General features: G+C 39.9%; 1 protein-coding gene across 1 annotated transcript in view; it reads right to left on the bottom strand.

The window, feature by feature from the left end:
* The window catches only part of LOC143115108 (sodium-dependent lysophosphatidylcholine symporter 1-like), a 55,258-nt gene that overhangs the window by 8,525 nt on the left and 23,462 nt on the right, over positions 1-23,271 (bottom strand). The window contains exons 12-13 of the mRNA XM_076276985.1: positions 16,737-16,880; positions 14,349-14,525 (exon numbers count right to left, since the gene is read on the bottom strand). Of these exons, the coding sequence (XP_076133100.1) occupies positions 14,349-14,525; positions 16,737-16,880 (321 nt within the window). The remainder of the gene's footprint in view (positions 1-14,348; positions 14,526-16,736; positions 16,881-23,271) is intronic.

Raw genomic sequence — 23,271 nt, 5'->3', positions numbered from 1 at the left:
AGACAGGGTTCATTTTACACCACTCAAAAAACAGTACTATAGCAAACAAATGCAGTAGTGTAGCAGGCAGTCAGTAAGTAGGTTTAATGAGGCTTCTAACATGATACAGATGCTCAGAATATTTCTGGCTTCCTCCTGTTCACCTATTCAACCGGAATCTGGGTTTTAAAACTCATGCTTTTAAAAAGTGGGCGTTTTTCATTGCAAAACAGATGTGCGCTTAATCACATGGGAGTACCAATCAGAGGTGTGCTTAATCACATAGGAGTACCAATCAGAGGTGCGCTTAAAGGAACACGCCACCCAAAATCAGTAGTGATATATGTTCTTACCGTAACTTTCACGAGTTGAGTCGTACCTCTCCCGCGTCGGTAGGTGCACTCAAACGCTCTGTCGCGCGGCGCGAATGTGTTAGCATGTTGCTATGCTAGCGGGCTCTGCCATGGCCGTAGAGAGAGGCACATAGCAGTATTCAAACACCTCCACGTTTTACCTACTTAAATACAGTTGCACGAGTAGTTGATGAAAAATGTTAGGGCACACAACATGAAACGTGACGATTTTCCAAGCGAATAAACATGAGAACTACAATGTGTGGCGCAATAGCACTTGGGAGTACTTCGACCTAGCGTGGTAATATTATTAACACCTAATTGTAGATCCTATCCACCACAGAGTTTAGAATCCATGCTGGATCGACCCTCAGCCTCTCCCTCCCCTCTGAGCGAGAGAGAGGCACACACACTAGAGGTGCGCTGATGGGCTATTATTTCAACCATAACTGCATAGCAAAACTTATCATCCATCAGCCATCCATCAGCACCAAAGTTTGTTGACCAATTTTCAAAACTGCACCTGCCCACCATCCGCTGGTTGTTTTAATGTAGGCTATATGGGTGATGCAGCGCTGCTGACGTGAGGCTAGAAAGCCCTTGCCTGTTCTAGAAAGACTGATCTAATGCAGCAAATATATTAAAAGGCAAAAGTCGTACATTGGCTAGGCCTATCCCCAGAATATCAGCAGCAAACTCAGTCTCTGTCGCGCAAAACAGTCTCCAAATAAAACGCACATCGGCCTGTTGCCTATTCTGCCAGCTTGTGACAATATATCGTCCAAAATGCTTGATTGCATTGCATTCTCCACATTTTTAGCTACATTTTCATGTACCACATCAGCATTTTTGTTCAGTGAATCTTTTGTAAATTGCTTTACAATTACCGTCGGGCCTATAGGCCTATTGCCTGGCTTGCCTCAGCTTCGGTCACGTCCTTTTACAATTTTAGCATTGTAATAAAAAACACAATTTGCCACATAATTTCAGCATGCTCCTGGCCTAATTAATGCCTATTGTACTTTATTTTTTGCAAAAAGAAAGAAATCCTTGATAAAATAACAAGTCATTCACATTATAGGCTACTTTACACACTGTTGTCAGGTTGACTGACAAGCCTGTTCTGAAGACTCCCATTCATTTTGACTGCACGAGCGCGTCTTTTTCAGACAGACATCGCAATTCATTTTATAGCAGGCCATCGGACAAATATGACGCCTCGATATTAAAGAAACTCCGACTCCATTCATTCTAGAAGTCCACCGCACAATAATGCAACGTGCATGTTCACATTTTTAGTAACAACCGCCAAACTTGCTTGCTTGCCTTACACATCTAAGTTTTCCGACTATTTTTCTTACCTTCTTTTTCCGCTGTGGATGTTAGTGAGTTTGTAGAAGTTTTAGCTCTTACGTTCTGAACATCTCGCACTGCCATCGCCCGATGTCATTTCTTAGTCATATCACTCTCTGTCTCTCTTTTAAATGCCTATTCCCTGAATGGTAGGCTACAATTATGTGTTTTATATATAGGCTAATATCTAAACAAAATAACCCAGGCAGTCTCATCTAGGATATAACACAGGTTGAAGTCAACGTCAAGTTGGTTCTATTTAGGGAGGTGAATGTGTGTAAACATCTGTAGATGACTCAGAAATGACATCGGAAGACAAGGAGTGAATATGGCAAGAGGCAAGCCGAAGTCTGCTGACAAGGGCCCGACGGTAATTGTAAAGCAATTTACAAAAGATTCACTGAACAAAAATGCTGATGTGGTACATGAAAATGTAGCTAAAAATGTGGAGAATGCAATGCAATCAAGCATTTTGGACGATATATTGTCACAAGCTGGCAGAATAGGCAACAGGCCGATGTGCGTTTTATTTGGAGACTGTTTTGCGCGACAGAGACTGAGTTTGCTGCTGATATTCTGGGGATAGGCCTAGCCAATGTACGACTTTTGCCTTTTAATATATTTGCTGCATTAGATCAGTCTTTCTAGAACAGGCAAGGGCTTTCTAGCCTCACGTCAGCAGCGCTGCATCACCCATATAGCCTACATTAAAACAACCAGCGGATGGTGGGCAGGTGCAGTTTTGAAAATTGGTCAACAAACTTTGGTGCTGATGGATGGCTGATGGATGATAAGTTTTGCTATGCAGTTATGGTTGAAATAATAGCCCATCAGCGCATCTCTAGTGTGTGTGCCTCTCTCTCGCTCAGAGGGGAGGGAGAGGCTGAGGGTCGATCCAGCATGGATTCTAAACTCTGTGGTGGATAGGATCTACAATTAGGTGTTAATAATATTACCACGCTAGGTCGAAGTACTCCCAAGTGCTATTGCGCCACACATTGTAGTTCTCATGTTTATTCGCTTGGAAAATCGTCACGTTTCATGTTGTGTGCCCTAACATTTTTCATCAACTACTCGTGCAACTGTATTTAAGTAGGTAAAACGTGGAGGTGTTTGAATACTGCTATGTGCCTCTCTCTATGGCCACGGCAGAGCCCGCTAGCATAGCAACATGCTAACACATTCGCGCCGCGCGACAGAGCGTTTGAGTGCACCTACCGACGCGGGAGAGGTACGACTCAACTCGTAAAAGTTACGGTAAGAACATATATCACTACTGATTTTGGGTGGGGTGTTCCTTTAATCACATGGGAGTACCAATCAGAGGTGAGCTTAATCACATAGAGGTGAGCTTAATCACATGGGAGTACCAATCAGAGGTGAGCTTAATCACATGGGAGTAACAATCAATCGCTCGGCACACATCTCCCCCAGCACCAGTGGCGCAAAAAGTGGGTATGCGCTATATGCGGCGCATAGGGGCGCAGCACCGTGGGGGCGCCAAAGCGATGGTAATAATAATAATAACTAGAAATGCAATTCCAAGGAATTACCAGTGCATGAAAATGCTAAAGTTGTGATGTAAAATATCATGTATAGTTAAAACAGATAATAAAGAGATGGTTACTACGGTGATGCTAGGATAGACATGGTGGTTGCATAGCTTAATAAAAGTTGATAGTTTAAAAGTAGACTGTTTAAAAGTTGAATGTAGATAGTTTAAAAGTTGTTGATAGACAGTAGATAGTTTAAAAGTTGTTGATAGACAGCTAGTTTAATAGATAGTTTAATTATAGTTTAAAAGTAGACAGTTTAAAAGTTGAAGGTAAATAGTTTAAAAGTTGTTGACAGACTGGAAGTTGAATGAATGTTGATATTCAAATAGTTTAATATCTGTGTATAGGTAGATATTTGACGATAACTGAAAGTTGGAATGGCTCTAATGTTTGCTAGCAGTTATGCTAAGATTTTTAACTATGCTAACCATGCTACTTAGCTAATGTTTTATAGCAGTGCTAGCAATGTTAGCATGCTAACCATGCTACTTAGCTAACTTAACTAACATTTTCTAGCAGTTTTGCTAAACATGCTAACTATGCTAACAATGTTAGCATGCTAACTATGTTAACCATGTTACTTAGCTAACTTAGCTAATAATTTTAGCAGTTATGCTAACTATACTAACTAGTATGCTAACTATGCTAACCATGTTACTTAGCTAACCTAGCTAATCATTTTAACAGTTTTGCTAAAAATGCTAACTAGCATGCTAACTATGCTAGCATACTAACTACGCTAACCATGTTACTTAGCTAACCTAGCTAATCATTTTAGTAGTTTTGCTAAAAATGCTAACTAGCATGCTAACATATTAGCATGCTAACTATGCTAACCATGTTACTTAGCTAACTTAGCTAATCATTTTTAACAGTTTTGCTAAAAATGCTAACTAACATGCTAACATGCTAGCATGCTAACTACGTTAACCATGTGACTTAGCTAACTTAGCTAATTATTTTTAGCAGTTTTGCTAAAAATGCTAACTAGCATGCTAACATGCTAGCATGCTAACCATGTGACTTAGCTAACTTAGCTAATCATTTTTAGTAATTTTGCTAAAAATGCTAACTAGCATGCTAACATGTTAGCATGCTAACATGCTAACTATGCTAACCATGCTAACTAGCTACAGTGGGTAGGAGTCATAGTTGATGACAAGTAACAGTTACAATGGCTAAACAGTTAAAAAGTTCAGTAGTTTAAAGGGTTAAATTGTTTAACAGTGAAATATTGTAGTGAGGACTTTTATTTTGAAACAGTTTTTGGCAGAGGAAGCAGTTTAACAGGATGTGTAGTCTTAATAGGGCCAGTTTGTATGCTTAAAGCCTGAGACTGGCAGTTGAGATCCAGGTGGCCTGAACACCTGCCATAGGATTCTAATTGCTTAATGGCCGTATTATGATGTCATAATCGGCAATGTTAAGTCTATGGGGATTTTTAAAAAGTTTTTCTTTAATAGTTTAAAAAGTATAAAAGTTTCAAAGTTGAAAAGAGATAGCAACCCGATCTGTTTGAAGACCTACGTTACAAAGTTTGAATGAAGTTTCTAAGTTAAACTGTTCAAGAGAAATTGCGTCTAGAAAAAGTGGTAAGCGGAATAATAATAATAATAAGAAGAAGAAGAAGCCTAGGAAGAACAGTACAGTGCATTTTCATGCACTGTAATAATAATAATAAGAAGTTGCCTAGGAAGAACAGTACAGTGCATTTTCATGCACTGTAATAATAATAAGAAGAAGTTGCCTAGGAAGAACAGTACAGTGCATTTTCATGCACTGTAATAAGAAGAAGAAGAAGTTGCCTAGGAAGAACAGTACAGTGCATTTTCATGCACTGTAATAATAAGAAGAAGTTGCCTAGGAAGAACAGTACAGTGCATTTTCATGCACTGTAATAATAATATATTTGGTTTATTCTATATGTAGCTACTGTTGTACGTTTCTAAATCATTTCTGCATTTCCTCAATGTTAAATAACATTTTAGAGGACTAACAGGCTAGAGTAGGCGCCCTATCTCATAAGATTCCATCATAGAAGTTTGACATAGAAGAGGGAGTGGGGGCGCCGTGAGCGCTGAGTGAGCAGGTATGAGTAGTGAGTTGCCGTCTATGGAAAAAGATGGATACAGCAAAAAAACTGTTGGGGGCTAAACATAAAAAAAGAAAGAGGGCAAATGAGATGGCATGTCAAGGGATGCGACAGTAGTTAAATAAGTGGATGGTGAAAAGCAACAAGTAGGATTTAAAGTGTGACGTCTGTGCTTGGAGGCTTGCAAATATTCATGTTAACAGACTAACTAGCGTTTGCTAAGCATATGCCGATTGAAACATAGCCTATTCCATTACAGTAAGATAGCTAGGTGGCTACCATGCTCATACTGAACTTTTAATGGCAAACTACAAACAGAAATGTCACGCTAGCAACAACTCATTACATGTTTCCATTTCCTAACAATCCTAATATTAATAGCTTAATTTTGTGCTGATAATGTGGCAAAGAAAGGCTAGAGTTGGCCAGCCTTATCCTTTGTGAGCAACAGCTGGCAAAAGGACGTTATGAGAACTGTTTAGACTCTCTTAAAGTGACAATGCACCATTTAACAATACTTCAAGTTCAAATTGGCAGAATTTCTTAAAAAATAATAATTTACACTAATAGTGTAAATGATTGGCCTTTTCTTTTACTTTAGTTGTGTGTGCGCCAATTTGTTGTTGCATACCCCTCAAAAAATGGGTATCTGCGCCCCTGCCCACACACATCTGCCCCCATGGTTGGCACATTTCCCTTGACCTCATCATGACCTCACATGAGTAGGGATTTCCCTTGACCTCATCATGAATGCACCACATGAGTAGGGATTTCCCTTGACCTCATCATGAATGCACATGAGTAGGGATTTCCCTTGACCTCATCATGAATGCACGAGTCGGGAAACAGCACCTTTTCAGTAATGGGGCAGGCAGGATGTGTCTTTACTCTTAGTGTGGTCTTTTCACACATATCATGCCATGTTTTTAGACACATGACATTTTTCATGACAAATGTAACACACACACACAGCTGTTAAAAGTACAAAGTTAGCGCAGCCCCCTAGGCCCAAGTTGTGATGCAAGGAATGCTGGGAGGAACAAGGGTCATTTCTCTGTTTTGGGTGCGGGTGGAATCAGCCGCACATTCCATATCAAAACCACGGAGACAGTAACCATGACCACATGGGTTCAAACAAAGATCTTGTCATTACACCAAACAGAAACTACCAGGGGAAGATATTTTGAATATCTATTGAGATATTTGTGGTTCCCAGCCTCTAAGGATTCCTACTGAGGGCCAACACATGTTTAGATGTCGACATAAACAAAAATAGCTCCTCTTGCTTTGATATATGTATACAAACATGGGGCATTTTCTCCCAAGTACCATACCCTCACATTCACAGATATGGGGCATTTTCTCCTAATTCCCATACCCTCACATTCACAGATATGGGGCATTTTCTCCCAAGTCCCATACCCTCACATTCACAGATATGGGGCATTTTCTCCCAAGTCTCATACCCTCACATTCACAGATATGGGGCATTTTCTCCCAAGTTCCATACCCTCACATTCACAGATATGGGGCATTTTCTCCCAAGTTCCATACCCTCACATTCATGGGTGGTACATCAACCTGTCACAAGCCTCTTCCTTGTTCTGGCTTAGATCCATTTTCAGAGTTGATATTTTGCATTTAGCTGGAGGGAGAAGACTAACGAGAGGATTGTGAAGATTTTGGAGTCAAAAATGGCCCTAGACCTATAACCTGCAACAATATAAGAATTACTCTCCTCAATCTAGAAAGAGAGAGAATCTAGAATCTAGAGAAATCATTTAATTGCATTTTGTGTTTTCACCATCTATAGTTCATAATATGATTCAAATATTCAGAAAATCTAGAGAAGTCATTGAATTGAATTTTGTGATTTCACCATCTATAGTTCATAATATGATTCAAATATTCAGAGAATCTAGAGAAATCATTGTACGAAAGGCACAGGGCTGAAAACAATATTTGATGACGGGGATCTTTAGTGCTTCAGATGGCCCTAACCCTAACTGTAAAAACAGACCTGATGATGGTGATCTTTAGTGCTATTAGACAATAAATAGTCTCTTCATGTGACCAAAACTGAATTCATAGTGTTTGGCTCTAAGCCAAGACTGTATAAGAAAGAGTTGTCCAGTATCAGCCTTGGTGGGCAGCTCTTCCTGGCCAAGCCCTCAGTGACCTATTTAGGATGCTGTTTAGACAGCAACCTAGATGGGGGGAGCATAGCCTCTAAGGTCATGAGCAAGGTAAATGGCCGATCCAGACTCCTAGCTAGGAAAGCTCCTTTCCTTGATGCAGTGAGCCCCAGACTGCTAGCTAATTCACTGGCCTAATCAGGGGCGCAGGAGATATTTTGAAAGTGAGGGGGACCAAATTGTGAACACAAACCCATAGTGAGATCAGATTTCCAGATATCGGATCGCCACCTCTGGCCCACTTTCCACCATCATATTTTAAACTTGCCAGAATATTAAGATAATACCATTGATTGTTTTCAAAATATTGTTTGATTAAAATTGTCAAAACTGTGAGATGAGCACAACGCCAGATCTGCCCTCAGACCAGCTTCTTGCTATGTGCTATGTGCAATTCTACTAATTTTTTTAGATTTATTTTACACTACTTGGGCCAATGGTAGAATACTCTAAAAGCAACATGATGTTGATATTTTATGAAGCCATGAATGAATCATCATGCCTATGATCCAAACATAGACTACATGATTAAATAGCCTAGTTAGGCCTACAGTACCTAAATTGTCTGGTATAAACCAAATCAACTCTCCACTATGTGTCTGCAGTTAATATTTATGCAGTGTTAGAACAAGTTGGCTTAACAAGTTACCAGTCCAGAACACACAGAAAATTGCAACAGAAAGTTGCCTTTATAATCAACTATTTGTTCCAACAGCATTTAAACAAAGCATTTATAAAATTGAAAAAAAAAATATATTACATAAGAAGTAAAATAAAATACTGTTACTTTAGTAACTGTACCACATTATCCCAAGCTTCAAAGAGCTCCCCATGTCTGTGACAGCCAGACGTGACACCGCTAAATTCTCAGCTTTTTTATACCCCACACTGAACGCGTAAGAAAGGCCCATCACTCTGGGGTGTGGTCGCCTACTCTCTGGGATTTATGCACCAAGGTAACTGAAGTATCCAATTTGTGTCTTGAAATTATGTTTGAAATAAATGTCTTAGAACAAAAACTTTGGGTAGGCCTATATACTTGTATTTTATAGTTAGGCTAGTGAAAACGAGTTGATCAGTAGGCTAGTTGAGTTTGTTATCAATAAACATAACAGCTAATGTCATGTTGAGCAGGAGATAGGCTACCATAAATCCTCAAATTATGCCCGGGATTGATTCTATTTATAGCCGGACACAGGGCTCGAATTATCTTTTTGTCTTTAAGGGGGTCTCTCTATCTCATAAAAAGTTGACACACCCCGCGCATAGCCTAACAAGGCGATACAATGAAATAGCCTAGGCGCAAGTGGCGCTTTTGCGCAGTACAGTATATGCGCACGGTAGGCCTAGGCTTTACCTTGACACACGCATACAACAGACATAGATTTTTCATAGAAATTGATTACTTTTAATTAATTTCAACATATTATTGATTATAATAGTCCATATCTCATTTCAATTTCACAATACAAAGAAATAGACTAAACGATTTAGTCTGTGCCATTCTCAATTTCAAAACGTAACTCATTTAAACCAGACCACCGTCTCAGATATGCTATAGTGTCAAACACAATAATGCATGTAGTGTAACTTATACACAGGGGAAAAAGCACTAACTGGCAGAAATGAATAAAGCCAGCCAAACTATGTTCTAGTACGCTAATGTGTTGAACCGTGGAAAATTAAAAGACAAACAATTTTGGAGTTTGCACTGAGATATTGTCGGGTAGCCATTGAATATTCCGACATCAGAGATTTCTAACAGGTGTTTCAAAATAGCTGGGAACTTTCCGGAGCTCTGAATGGCAGAGGATAGCTAGATCATCAGACAACACAATCATTGTAGGCTGCATTATGGGCCATAATGTATGGCTTTGTCAATCAACATAGAATAGGTAAAGCGCAAGTTCAACAGCAAACAAGACTTTTCAGCACAGTATCAAAGTTCAAACCACGTAGGCTAGCCCAATGAACGCCTATGCAAATAGACAAAACACTCACATCAAAGCAGGGTGACTTCTTCAGATTTGCGAGTGCTGTCAAATCGATACGGTTTGCTCATATAGTCTAGTGGTGTGGTGGTGAAGTGTCATGCTGCGTTCAAGAGCGTAGTGTAGGTCTACGTCCCGTAGTAGCCTATATTTTAATGTAACATCTTTAATGGTAAGAGATCGCACAGGGATGGATAATGAGCGGTTGTTTAAGATTAAATTGCAATGCCAGACACCTTCAGATATGAGAGACCCCCTCAGGTTTTTGACTTTGTTGCTTTCATGGGAGCCAGTCGTCACTCTATGGGAGCTCGGTTCCCTCTGGCTCCCACGTAATTCGAGCCCTGGCCGGACAAATAAAGGCAGGTTCCCATATTTGCCATACCATACCAGCAATTCATCAGCACTAGAAGACATTGCTTCGATTTAAGTCAATGAAATAACCTCTTCTTAATATTTTATTATATTGTTGGTTGGATTAATAAAGTCGTTTTCCTACCATGGGTCTCCAACACACGTTCTCAAGCTCATTGTCTTGCCGCCCCTTTCCAGCTAATTGCCAGAGGCTGAAGCCTACTACATTTAATTGTTGCGTGACTCAAGGCATTCCAGCCTACAAATTTAATAAAAAGTAGCCTACTAAATCATGCATAATTAAACAATAACTCAATTTAGGCTACTTGGCTACGCAAAAAGGTTTCTATTACAGCACAACCCCTATTCAATGAATGGCTGCCTTGTCTCGCAATAAACAGCGGTGGAAATCCCGACACTTTTTCAACTACATGAAACATAACAGTGAACCATCAAATATCTCCCAGAGTTCAGTGCCCATCAGTCCCAACATTTAGCAATATAATCAAACAGTCCAAAAGTAAATTAGATCCCAAACCAAACCGAAAATGTTATGCTTTTGATGGCCTACCAGTATGCCGCTCCAAACGAAAAGCATCTCTAATGATGGTTGTTAGTAGACAAACTGGCTTCAGATATCCAACAGAGTGAATATGAGAGTGTGCAGTCTTACAGTACTGTAGATGGCTGTGGTTAGTGATGTGATGCTGTTAATGGGGAGTTTTACATAGTTAGCGCAAACCCTATAGGTTATTATTTATTTAGCGTACCTATAGGTTATTATTTATTTAGCGTACCTATAGGTTATTATTTATTTAGCGTACCTATAGGTTATTATTTATTTAGCGTACCTATAGGTTATTATTTATTTAGCGTACCTATAGGTTATTATTTATTTAGCGTACCTATATGTTATTATGTATTTAGCGTACCTATATGTTATTATTTATTTAGCGTACCTATAGGTTATTATTTATTTAGCGTATATAAGGCTTTTTTTCCTTATCAAAAGTGAGGGGGGCGACGGCCGTCTCTTCAGCACTGCGTGGGACACGTCCCCCACGTCCCCCGTGCCTCCTGCGCCCCTGGGCCTTATGCTGCTTTGATTACGGACTTGGCTCATGGTATGGTGGTCTAACTAAGGCCCTAAAAGACAAACTGCAGGTTTCTCAGAATAGGTTAGACAGGGTAGTGCTGGGGCTCACACCAAGGGATCATGTGGGTAAGCTCCAGTTCCAACAGCTGGGCTGGCTCCCCCTGGAGGCTAGGGCAGTACAGCTCCAGCTCAGGGTGGTCAATAATGTTTACAATCATAAGGCACCGGCATACCTTAAAAATCACTTCATTAGGAGTAGGGATGCCCATGCGTACCACACCAGAGCTAGTAATGCAGACTTGTACTTGCCTAAGTTCAAAACAAACATTGGGAAGTGTACTCTCAAATATAGTGGTGTGGTGACCTGGAATAAATTACCTTTGGAAATTAAGAGCATTGACAATTATCACCGTTTCAGGAAAAAGGTAAAATCCTGGCTCATGGACAATTTAAATCCCTAGTGACACTAACATGTCATCCTCCATGTGAGTTGTCTGTTGGTGTTGTCTATGTATGCACATTGCACTTTAATACAGAAAGGTAGGGTTAGGGTAGTTTGTTTTATATGTTTAGCCTCTCATAGTCTATTTTGTATGATGTTTAATTGTTTTGTTTTATGTGGATATATGTCCTGTCTTGTAACATCAGGGACCATGATGGAAATAAGTGCTTGCACTTTATCATGTTTTTTCTATCCCTTGGATATGTCTTTATTCATAATAAATCAAATCAAATCAAATCAGATGGCACTGTATTAAAAACAGACCTGTGTCTGTAATAAAGACGCAACTGGGTCATTCCAAGTGAAAACAGCCAAAATTGGGGTATCATGTACATGGTACCTCTCAGATTTTGCTGAAAAGCGGTGAAAATATGCCTTATGTTACCAAACAAGGGATTCTGAAGTTTCAGGTCAATATCTCAAACGGTTTGCCCGTGGCGTCCATTTGAATTTAGGGGTGCCACGGCCGTAATGACACATTGGAATTTCACATTTAATCTTTTGCCATTTTTGGAAGCCCATAACGTCTGTTCTAATAGTGGTGGAAGGCTGGAAACTGGTATGGTAGTTCATTGTAGCCTGTAATACACAATGGAGGCAGAATCAACATTCCTTACTGTTTGGGTGAGAGGTGGGTCACCAAAGTCCTAACAAATGTTGATGGCATGTGTGATTTTTCACTTTTTGGGTGGCCCTAGCACCAGAATTAATTATCATATTTATTCTAAACAGGATTATTTGTTATATGTGGGAACCTTGCTCTTGCCAAAATGAATTTGAAGGGTATGGTACCACTGGCGGGGGTTTTATGGGGGTCCAAAAACCCTCTCCAGCAGAGGTGACTGTTTTGGAACCCCATATTTGGACCCCCAAATGACCATGTGGGCACTTGATGATCCTAATGGGATTTATACCAGATAAAGATACATATTTGTTCTTTCTTTTAATGAAATAACATTTTTGACTATGAAGCTCCATAATATGAATTTTATTCTTCATAATGCTCCATTTTGGACATTGTTTCCAGAAGTCTGGAATGTAGATCAGGGAGAATTTAGTGATGATAAAGCATGAAAATAGTGGAAATAACTTAGTATTATGCTCAGTGATGGCAAACAATTAAATACTGAGACTGTCACGGATTAACCCCTTATCCCCCATGAAAGAGACCCGCCATCAAACTTTTAAAGAACTAAATAACAAGAATGTTACATAGCGTAAGAACTAAATAATAAGAATGTTACATAGCGTAAATAATAAGAATGTTACATAGTGTAAGAACTAAATAATAAGAATGTTACGTAGTGTAAGAACTAAATAATAAGAATGTTACGTGTTACGTAGTGTAAGAACTAAATAATAAGAATGTTACGTAGTGTGTAAGAACTAAATAATAAGAATGTTACATAGTGTAAGAACTAAATAATAAGAATGTTACAAAGTGTAAGAACTAAATAATAAGAATGTTACATAGTGTAAGAACTAAATAATAAGAATGTTACATAGTGTAAGAACTAAATAATAAGAATGTTACGTAGTGTGTAAGAACTAAATAATAAGAATGTTACATAGTGTAAGAACTAAATAATAAGAATGTTACATAGTGTAAGAACTAAATAATAAGAATGTTAAATAGCGTAAGAACTAAATAATAAGAATGTTACATAGTGTAAGAACTAAATAATAAGAATGTTACATAGTGTAAGAACTAAATAATAAGAATGTTAAAAAGTGTAAGAACTAAATAATAAGAATGTTAAAAAGCGTAAGAGTTGTTCTTGCCGCTGTCACTCTCCAAATAAAATATAATTGAAAATTTAATTTAATTGAAAAGCGTCTTTAACTATTATCCAAGAAATTGTGGAAGCAGTGGATTAATTTTGTCATGGTCCTTTTGGTCAAGTTTGAATTGGCGAGCACTGCGTCCATAGATGTCTGGCACACTGACACAACAAATTATATGTTGGAATGGCACCCAACAGGGGATCTGTCTTTGGTCCGATGGCCATTTGAGGATGTTGTTGACACACTTCATGAAGAATAAAATTCATGTTATGGAGCTTCATAGTCAAAAATTTTATTTCATTAAAAGAAAGAACAAATATGTATCTTTATCTGGTATAAATCCCATTAAGATCATCAAGTGCCCACATGGTCATTTGGGGGTCCAAATATGGGGTTCCAAAAGAATCACCTCTGCCGGAGAGGGTTTTTGGACCTCCATAAAACCCCCGCCAGTGGTACCATACCCTTCAAATTCATTTGACGTTATGGGCTTCCAAAAATGGCAAAAGATGAAATGTGAAATTCCAATGTGTCAATTACGACCGTGGCACCCGAAATTCAAATGGACGCCACGGGCAAACCGTTTGAGATATTGACCTGAAACTTCAGATTCCCTTGTTTGGTAACATAAGGCATATTTTCACCGCTTTTCAGCAAAATCTGAGAGGTGTCATGTACATGGGTGGCTGAGTTGGCGTGGAATGACCCAACTTGCGTAATGCACTTATAGGTACTCACAAAGCCTGCTTCCACTCACTAAAGAGTCAGTGCTGTGTGCGGTACTCACTAAAGGGCCAGTCAGTGCTTTGTGTCTGCCATAGTAATATATTTAACTGTCTGTTCTGCCATATTAATATATTTAACTGTGTGTTCTGCCATATTAATATATTTAACTGTGTGTTCTGACATAGTAATATATTTAACATTAATATATTTTACTGTCTGTTTTGCCATAGTAATATATTTAACTGTGTGTTCTGCAATAGTAATATATTTAACATTAATATATTTTACTGTCTGTTCTGCCATAGTAATATATTTAACTGTCTGTTCTGCCATAATAAAGTATAATATGATATGAAATGTACTCACACAGCCTGCTTGAGGGCACATTGTATTTCCTGCCGCCGTTTCTCGTTGATGGGGTAAAAGTAGAAGAGTCCCATGCCCACCACGATCAGAGCAATGGGCACGGGGGCCGAGAGCACCCGAAGCGTGGTGATCACCACCTCGTTGTGTTTGCACGCCCCCGGCTTGTAGCCTGCAAAACTAAGCATGAGGAACAACATTGTGCAACGATGAAGCTGACAGAGAGGCTTAGAGTCAGGGAAGACTGATCATGAATGGTGGTAACCATGGTAGCAAACAAAGCCATTTCACACAATCAAAAACCTGTTTGTCATTTTTGTTGGTGTTTTGGGTTTAACTTTATTAACTAATAGGGGTGAACCTATTTTATACAGTCTACGGTTTAACTTTATTAACTAATAGGGTTGAACTCTACGGGTTAAACTCAATTTAAGTCTTATTTGAACTCTGTGCATGTTTGTTCTAACAGACCATGATTCAAAATGAGAAACATCTGCAGTACACATTTACACGTTTTATAAATAAAAAGGAACATCTGCAGTAAACATACATTTTATAAATAAAAAGGAACGTATGTGTATCAAAATAACACCACATATTGAAGTCAGTGCTGCCTGTAGCTGCCTGTAGCCTGTCACTAAAGAACCAGTCAGTGCTGTGTGCAGTACTCACTAAAGAGCTGCTGTGTGCAGTACTCATTAAAGAACCAGTAAGTGCTGTGTGCAGTACTCACTAAAGAGCTGCTGTGTGCAGTACTCACTAAAGAGCTAGCGTGTGCAGTACTCACTAAAGAACCAGTCAGTACTATGTGCAGTACTCACTAAAGAGCCAGTCAGTACTGTGTGCAGTGTGTGCAGTACTCACTAAAGAACCAGTCAGTACTGTGTGCAGTACTCACTAAAGAGCTAGCGTGTGCAGTACTAACTAAAGAACCAGTCAGTACTGTGTGCAGTACTCACTAAAGAGCCAGTCAGTGCTGTGTGCAGTACTAACTAAAGAACCAGTCAGTACTGTGTGCAGTACTCACTAAAGAGCCAGTCAGTGCTGTGTGCAGTACTCACTAAAGAGCCAGTCAGTGCTGTGTGCAGTACTCACTAAAAACCTGCTGTGTGCAGTACTCTCTAAAGAGCCAGTCAGTACTGTGTGCAGTACTCACTAAAGAGCTGCTGTGTGCAGTACTCACTAAAGAGCCAGTCAGTGCTGTGTGCAGTACTCACTAAAGAGCTGCTGTGTGCAGTACTCACTAAAGAGCTGCTGTGTGCAGTACTCACTAAAGAACCAGTCAGTGCTGTGTGCAGTACTCACTAAAGAGCCAGTCAGTGCTGTGTGCAGTACTCACTAAAGAGCTGCTGTGTGCAGTACTCACTAAAGAGCTGCTGTGTGCAGTACTCACTAAAGAACCAGTCAGTGCTGTGTGCAGTACTCACTAAAGAGCCAGTCAGTGCTGTGTGCAGTACTCACTAAAGAGCTGCTGTGTGCAGTACTCACTAAAGAACCAGTCAGTGCTGTGTGCAGTACTCACTAAAGAGCCAGTCAGTGCTGTGTGCAGTACTCACTAAAGAGCTGCTGTGTGCAGTACTCACTAAAGAGCTGCTGTGTGCAGTACTCACTAAAGAACCAGTCAGTGCTGTGTGCAGTACTCACTAAAGAGCCAGTCAGTGCTGTGTGCAGTACTCACTAAAGAGCCAGTCAGTGCTGTGTGCAGTACTCACTAAAGAGCTGCTGTGTGCAGTACTCATTAAAGAGCCAGTCAGTGCTGTGTGCAGTACTCACTAAAGAGCCAGTCAGTGCAGTGTGCAGTACTCACTAAAGAGCCAGTCAGTGCTGTGTGCAGTACTCACTAAAGAGCCAGTCAGTGCTGTGTGCAGTACTCACTAAAGAGCTGCTGTGTGCAGTACTCACTAAAGAGCCAGTCAGTGCAGTGTGCAGTACTCACTAAAGAGCCAGTCAGTGCAGTGTGCAGTACTCACTAAAGAGCCAGTCAGTGCTGTGTGCAGTACTCACTAAAGAGCCAGTCAGTGCTGTGTGCAGTACTCACTAAAGAGCCAGTCAGTGCTGTGTGCAGTACTCACTAAAGAGCTGCTGTGTGCAGTACTCACTAAAGAGCCAGTCAGTGCTGTGTGCAGTACTCACTAAAGAGCCAGTCAGTGCTGTGTGCAGTACTCACTAAAGAGCCAGTCAGTGCTGTGTGCAGTACTCACTAAAGAGCCAGTCAGTGCTGTGTGCAGTACTCACTAAAGAGCTGCTGTGTGCAGTACTCACTAAAGAGCCAGTCAGTGCTGTGTGCAGTACTCACTAAAGAGCTGCTGTGTGCAGTACTCACTAAAGAGCCAGTCAGTGCTGTGTGCAGTACTCACTAAAGAGCCAGTCAGTGCTGTGTGCAGTACTCACTAAAGAGCCAGTGTGGAGACTCCTGCCGCCATGCCTCCTCCAAACTTGTTGAAGAAGACGAAGAAGGAATAGAACATGGGCTCCAGGTCTGAGCAGGACGGGTTTTTCAGCTTAAAGTCGTCCACCACATCTGGCAGCATTGACCTGGTGAAAACAGAAACAAATTGGAATGCAATGCACTGACCTGTGACCAAAGGAAAGCATCACATCGCGATGTGATAACTCATGACAAATGTGACAAGTGACAAGTGTCTAATGAAAAACATATTGAAGCTCTCTTGATCTCTCCCTCATGCCAGAAAACAGCCTGCGGGAACAAGCTAATAGGAAACCGGTGTGGTCACTACAAATGCATTGGTGTCACGCTTTTATCTCAATATGCACATATTTGCAAGGAGACTGTCCCCAATGCCCAATACTCATCTGCCATGTGTTCATCTCACTGAGATACTGTACCCAATCCTCAGAATTGTTATGTAGCGCTGGAATGTGGGGAGGCCCTACGAGGCTGGACCTCAGCTCCTTTTCAGCTCATGTTCATCTCACTGAGACACTAGTCTGGCATGTGTGTACTTTTCCCTGAGCCACCAGTATGGCAGGCCAATCAGTGACAAAAGATAATGACACTATAACATTTTTACACAACAATATTTAGATTGAAAAGTTCAAAGACAAAAAGTCTGACAGGAACGTTTGTCTCTGTCGAATTTGAACACACTTCAGGCTTCATGCTCAACATATCACTAATCTGCCATTACGCTCAATATGACACTAGTCTGCCTTTATGCTCAACATCTCACTAATCTGCTTTGTGGCCAAACCCCTATCCCCTGTTAACATCACACCAAAAAAAACTCTGACTAACGGTGCCTACACAGGGATGGGCAAAAATACATCAAGATGTATTTAAAATAAAATATTAAATACCCTAATTTACATCAAAATGTATTTTAAAATAAAATATTAAATACCCCAATTTACATAAAAATGTGTTTTATTAAAAATTAAACATTAAATACCCTCATTTTAAGTGTATCAAAATAAACTACAAAATACAGTAACCATGCCATGTATCAAAAGCAAATACTGTATGTTTGTAGTTTGAAAATACTAAAAATACTCTTTAAATAGAGCATGAAATCCCTTTGCAGACCTTCCATATCTCTTCCATATCTGTCAATCTAATCTATTCCTTCATCATTACACTGACTCTGTTGATTAAGTGGAGCGTTTTTGAGAGCAACAGCTTATCCCTGCCTATGAGACATGCCATAAATTTGCAAAATGTCAACAAATCAACTATGCTGACCTGCCTGTTACATCTCATAGCCTGAATACTGTATCAGAGATGTACTCAAAGAGCCGCAACTTGTCAAGTGGTACAAACTGACCACCAAACCATTCCAAAAATGATCACCATATGTTGTCAGAGAGTAAGGAAACACGATGAATTGAAGTAATAGCTTATTTGACAACATTATTCTAACCCATAAAACCCCGTAAAACCCATGAAAAAAAATGAGTTACGGGGCGGAATCTCTTGGAATTTTCGTTTATGTTTTGAACGATTAATTCTAGAATAGCGTATTAATAATGGGCTAGCGCGTCCTCCTATTTGGGTTGCCAAATTAGCAAAGGCCAACTGTCAACAGCTGTCAGTTGTAGTCATGAACGCCTACGAGAGGCAGGAAAATTTCCAAAATTAAAACAAGAAACAAATTAAGTGGACATCGGAGGAGCTTCCTGAGATGGTGACGTCTTCGTCAAACAAAGAATATCAAGTCTGACGCAGAGCTGGCCATATTTCTCCACAACAGGTAGCCTAAGCTAAACTTCATCTGCATCGCTAACTTCAGCTAAATATGTTACGTTGGTTAGAGAGGTATTTTTTGTTTTCACTGTTTCCGTATGTGTAGCTGGGTCATGGTTGGAGAAACGTTAAAGCAGCTGCAGGTCAACTAACGTTAGCTAAGTCTTCATTACATCTGGCAACCCAGAAGAGGCTCGCGTCTGGTAGTCTTCGTTCACCAGTGTTTTGATTTTGGCCTACAGAACGTTCGGTAACAATCCTACAAATCGCACCTTTAACTATTAACACATATTAATACAATATTAGTTAATAGATTTGCTAAAACATTAACATACAGATTTTATGCAAACAACTAATATTTAATTAATGATTAAAAAACTATTAACTTGTGCCAAATAGATATGTTAGTAACAATTAACAAATATTAACTAAGGGTTAGGTAATAACTAGTTTGCTATTTATTATGGCACCTTATTATGGAGTGTTACCTATTAGTTATATCATATTAGTTACAGTGGGGAGAATAAGTATTTGAACCCATGCTAAAGTTGACTAAAAAGAGGAATATAAAATCATCTGTTAGAAATTGATCTTAATGCCTTAATTAAAAAAAATTGTAAAAATCTAACCTTTAAGGACACCAATTTTCTTAGTGATGAGCATCAAGCCAGCTAATAGGCTAACTGAAAAACACACCATGCCAATCTCTAGGTATGGTGAAGGGTATGTGATGATGTGGGGCTATTTATATTAGGAACTCTCATACAAAGGTATCCCTTTAGTCAGGGCTGCAGGAATGAATGCTATGGTACGCACACCCGACCCAAAAAAAAAAAATACGCGTGGACAATATTTGTCCGTATCCCGGTTTAGCCGTGCATTGGTCAGCAAAAAATTAACCTACATAGCATAACAACATCCACATGCAATAATACAACAACAACGTCTACTATACATATAGTAACAAGTTGGTAAACTAGTTATTAGCCGTAGTGGGTAGTGGTAGTTGATATTGTTTTCATTACGGCTGTCTGTTTAATTGCGCTTAGACTGGCCTTGGTGTCGTGAGTTTTTAGAGGGGGTGGTTTTCCGCGTGATCAATTAGGACTAGCATTTAAAGTGGTTATTGTGCTGGAGCGTCAGCGGAGGCGTCAGCGCTCGTGTGCAGCCGTACTCGTGTCAAGACGAATCGAGTCTACCTGCGACGAGTCCACCGAGCAAGGACACAAGCAAGGCACCTCTCAGATAAGTTTCACTCTTGTCTCACCTTGTCTTGTTAGCTGACAATCCTTCTAATAATGTGCCTTCAACATATCCCTGTATCCGGTCAGGTTAATAAGCGTACTGGTGTTGAAAGGCAACAATCAGTTCAGCAGGCTTGTCCTACTTTTTCTGTAGGGTTGTGGAATTGCCAATCTGCAGTGAATAAAGCGGACTTCATTCCTGCTCTGGCCTCACAGTTATCGCTTCAATTGCTTGCGCTTACAGAGACGTGGATTAGGCCGGAGAATACTGCCACGCCTGCAGCGTTGTCGACCAGTTATCCTTTATCGCATACCAGTCGTTCGTCTGGTAGAGGAGGCGGGAGAGGCTTTCTCGTCTCTGATGATTGGAGGTTTACACAGTTGCTGCCTGCTCAGGTCCACAACTCGTTTGAATATCATGCCATCATGATAACTGAACCATACAAATTATACTTGGTGGTTATTTATCGCCCTCCAGGACAACTTGGGAACTTTGTGAACGAGTTGGACATTCTACTGTCTGCTATTCCAATGGATGCATGCCCATTATTAATCCTTGGCGATTTTAATATTCATTTGGATAACTCGTCTGCAATTGACTTCCTGTCCTTACTCTCCTCATTTAATATCACACGTGTCCACAGTCCTCCTACTCACAAGGCTGGTAAAGATCTTGATTTAATTCTGGTACGTAACTGTAATACAGACAAGGTTTTGGTTAATCCATTACATGTATCGGATCATCACTTTATCAGATTCTCTGTGTGTCTCCTGGATAACCCAGCAGCTCCTCCTCCGATAATTTCGTTCCGGCGTAATCTCAGAAGCCTCTCAAGTGACCATTTTGCAACATTAGTAACATCTGCTTTACCTACTCCTAGCTCATTCTTGACACTTGAGGTTAATGACGCTACAGAGACTCTCTGCTCTACACTGGCATCTTGTCTGAATGCAGCATGTCCTCTTTCCTCAAGACCTACTCGTTCTAAACCTCGCCATCCATGGCTGACGAACAGTATAGTCTCAGTACGAAAGGAACTTAGAGCTGCTGAGAGGAAATGGCGTAAATCCAGAGATGGAAATGATCTTAGTAACTACCAGTCTTTGCTGTCATCCTTTTCATCCACTGTTACACTTGCAAAAAAGGCATTCTATCAAAGCAAGATTGAGAGCGCCACTGACAGTAGACAACTTTTTTCTACTTTCAAATCTCTCCTCAATCCTCCACCACCACCATCAACTACTTCACTGTCAGCAAATGACTTTGCAACATTTTTCACTGAAAAAGTTGCTAAAATAAGTGCTCAGTTTGATGCTCCTATAAGGAGGGCTTTGCCTTGTGTTAGTATGACCCCATCATTTGACTCTTTCTCTCCTCTTGATGAGGAAGCAGTCTCTCAATTGCTTCAGCGATGTCGTCCAACAACATGCCCATTAGATCCTGTCCCGTCCACTCTTCTACAGTCTATCTCACCCGCTGTTCTACCAGCAGTCACACATGTATTTAATGCTTCACTCAGTTCTGGAATAGTTCCTTATTCTTTTAAACAGGCTAGGGTTACACCTCTGCTAAAGAAAAGTACACTTAATCCAACTGAGGTGAAGAACTACAGACCTGTCTCCCTTCTTCCTTTCTTGTCAAAGGTTTTGGAGAAAGTGGTCTTCAAGCAAGTTTGTGACTTTCTTCATCAGAATAATCTACTAGACCCTATGCAGTCTGGTTTCAAGAGTGGTCATTCTACTGAAACTGCTCTTCTGTCTGTGACTGAAGCATTGAGAGTAGCTAAGTCCTCTGCTCAGTCATCAGTATTAATTCTACTAGATTTATCTGCAGCCTTTGATACTGTTAACCATGACATTCTCCTATCTATACTATCTGAACTGGGAATTTCTGGAAAAGCTCTTGACTGGTTTGAATCTTACCTTAAAGGTCGTTCTTTCAACGTGTCTTGGCAGGGACAAGTATCTAAGTCTCATGCCCTCACCACAGGTGTGCCTCAGGGATCAGTATTAGGACCCTTGCTTTTCTCTATTTACACCACTTCCTTAGGTGATACTATTCGCTCCCATGGATTTGACCATCACTGTTATGCAGACGACACTCAACTTTACCTGTCTTTCCCACCTGATGACTCTAGTGTTTCCCACCGGATTTCTGCATGCCTTAAGGATATTTCAGCCTGGATGAAAGATCGGCACCTTCAGCTTAATCTCTCAAAAACAGAGTTTTTGGTGTTTCCAGCTAAAACAGCTATTCCCCAACAGATTAACATCCAGCTTGACTCAACTTCACTGACCCCAACTAGATCGGCACGAAACTTGGGCGTTGTAATTGATGACCGACTTAACTTCTCTGAGCATATAGCTTCTATTGCAAAATCATGCCGGTTTATGCTTTACAACATTAGGAAGATCAGACCTTATCTGACACAAGATTCCACACAACTTCTTGTTCAGACCATGGTCATCTCTAAGCTGGACTATTGTAATTCACTGTTAGCTGGCTTACCCGCTTGTGTAACAAGATCATTACAGCTGATTCAAAATGCTGGAGCACGCCTGGTCTTCAATCAGCCAAAGAGGACACATGTAACTCCTCTCCTAGTTACTCTCCATTGGCTCCCTATAGTAGCCAGAATTAAATTTAAATCTCTCACTTTGGCCTATAGGACACTAACTAGATCTGCTCCTAGTTATTTTAATTCAATAATCAAGCCTTACATCCCTAACCGCCCACTGCGGTCTTCTGGTGAGCGTATGTTGTGTCGACCAGTCATAAAAACTGGGTCTAATTCCAGACTCTTTTCTTCAGTGGTTCCATGTTGGTGGAATGAACTGCCCAGTGGTCTCCGTTCCTGTGGTAGTTTTGGGTCGTTTAAGAGGGGTCTAAAGACATTCCTATTCAACATATACTTAGTTGTTTAAGCGCTTATGTGTTATGGTTTATATAATGTTGTTTTATTTTAATTGGGCTGTTAATTAATTTGACATTATTGTTTATTATTGATATTCTCCTTAATGTAGTCTTAGCATGTTATTGTTTTATATTATTGATTGAATTGACATTATTGTTTTATTATTGCCTTTCCCCTTTTTTACATTGCTTTTTTATTAGGCTATTGATTGAATTGATATTATTGTGTACTACAACTATTCTCCTTACTATATTTGACCTAGATTTTAATCTGTTCCCTGTTCATTTTTAAATATTATTATGTTGTTTTGTATTTATATGTCGCTTTGGACAAAGGCGTCTGCTAAATCCATAACCATAACCATAACCATATGACCTATTCATTTGGACAACTTGATACAGCCCTATATAGGTGTAACCCACAGGGAAAATAAATATTAGGATATAAAGTTAAATAGATACATAGATAAGTTAATAAATATGCTAATACTTAAATATATAAAACTACATTCAATATAATAGTTGTTGAGAACTTTCAAGAGTTTATTTGTAGGCACTCTAACCCAT

This window comes from Alosa pseudoharengus, unplaced genomic scaffold (assembly GCF_046254945.1).
Source record: "Alosa pseudoharengus isolate Yale_2024_CS ecotype anadromous, Long Island Sound unplaced genomic scaffold, YU_APseudo_1.1 YU_APseudo_1.1_scf_9, whole genome shotgun sequence".
NCBI classification, from domain to species: domain Eukaryota; kingdom Metazoa; phylum Chordata; class Actinopteri; order Clupeiformes; family Clupeidae; genus Alosa; species Alosa pseudoharengus.
Note: the sequence above shows the minus strand (reverse complement) of the source record. Positions and strands in the feature narration are given on the sequence as shown.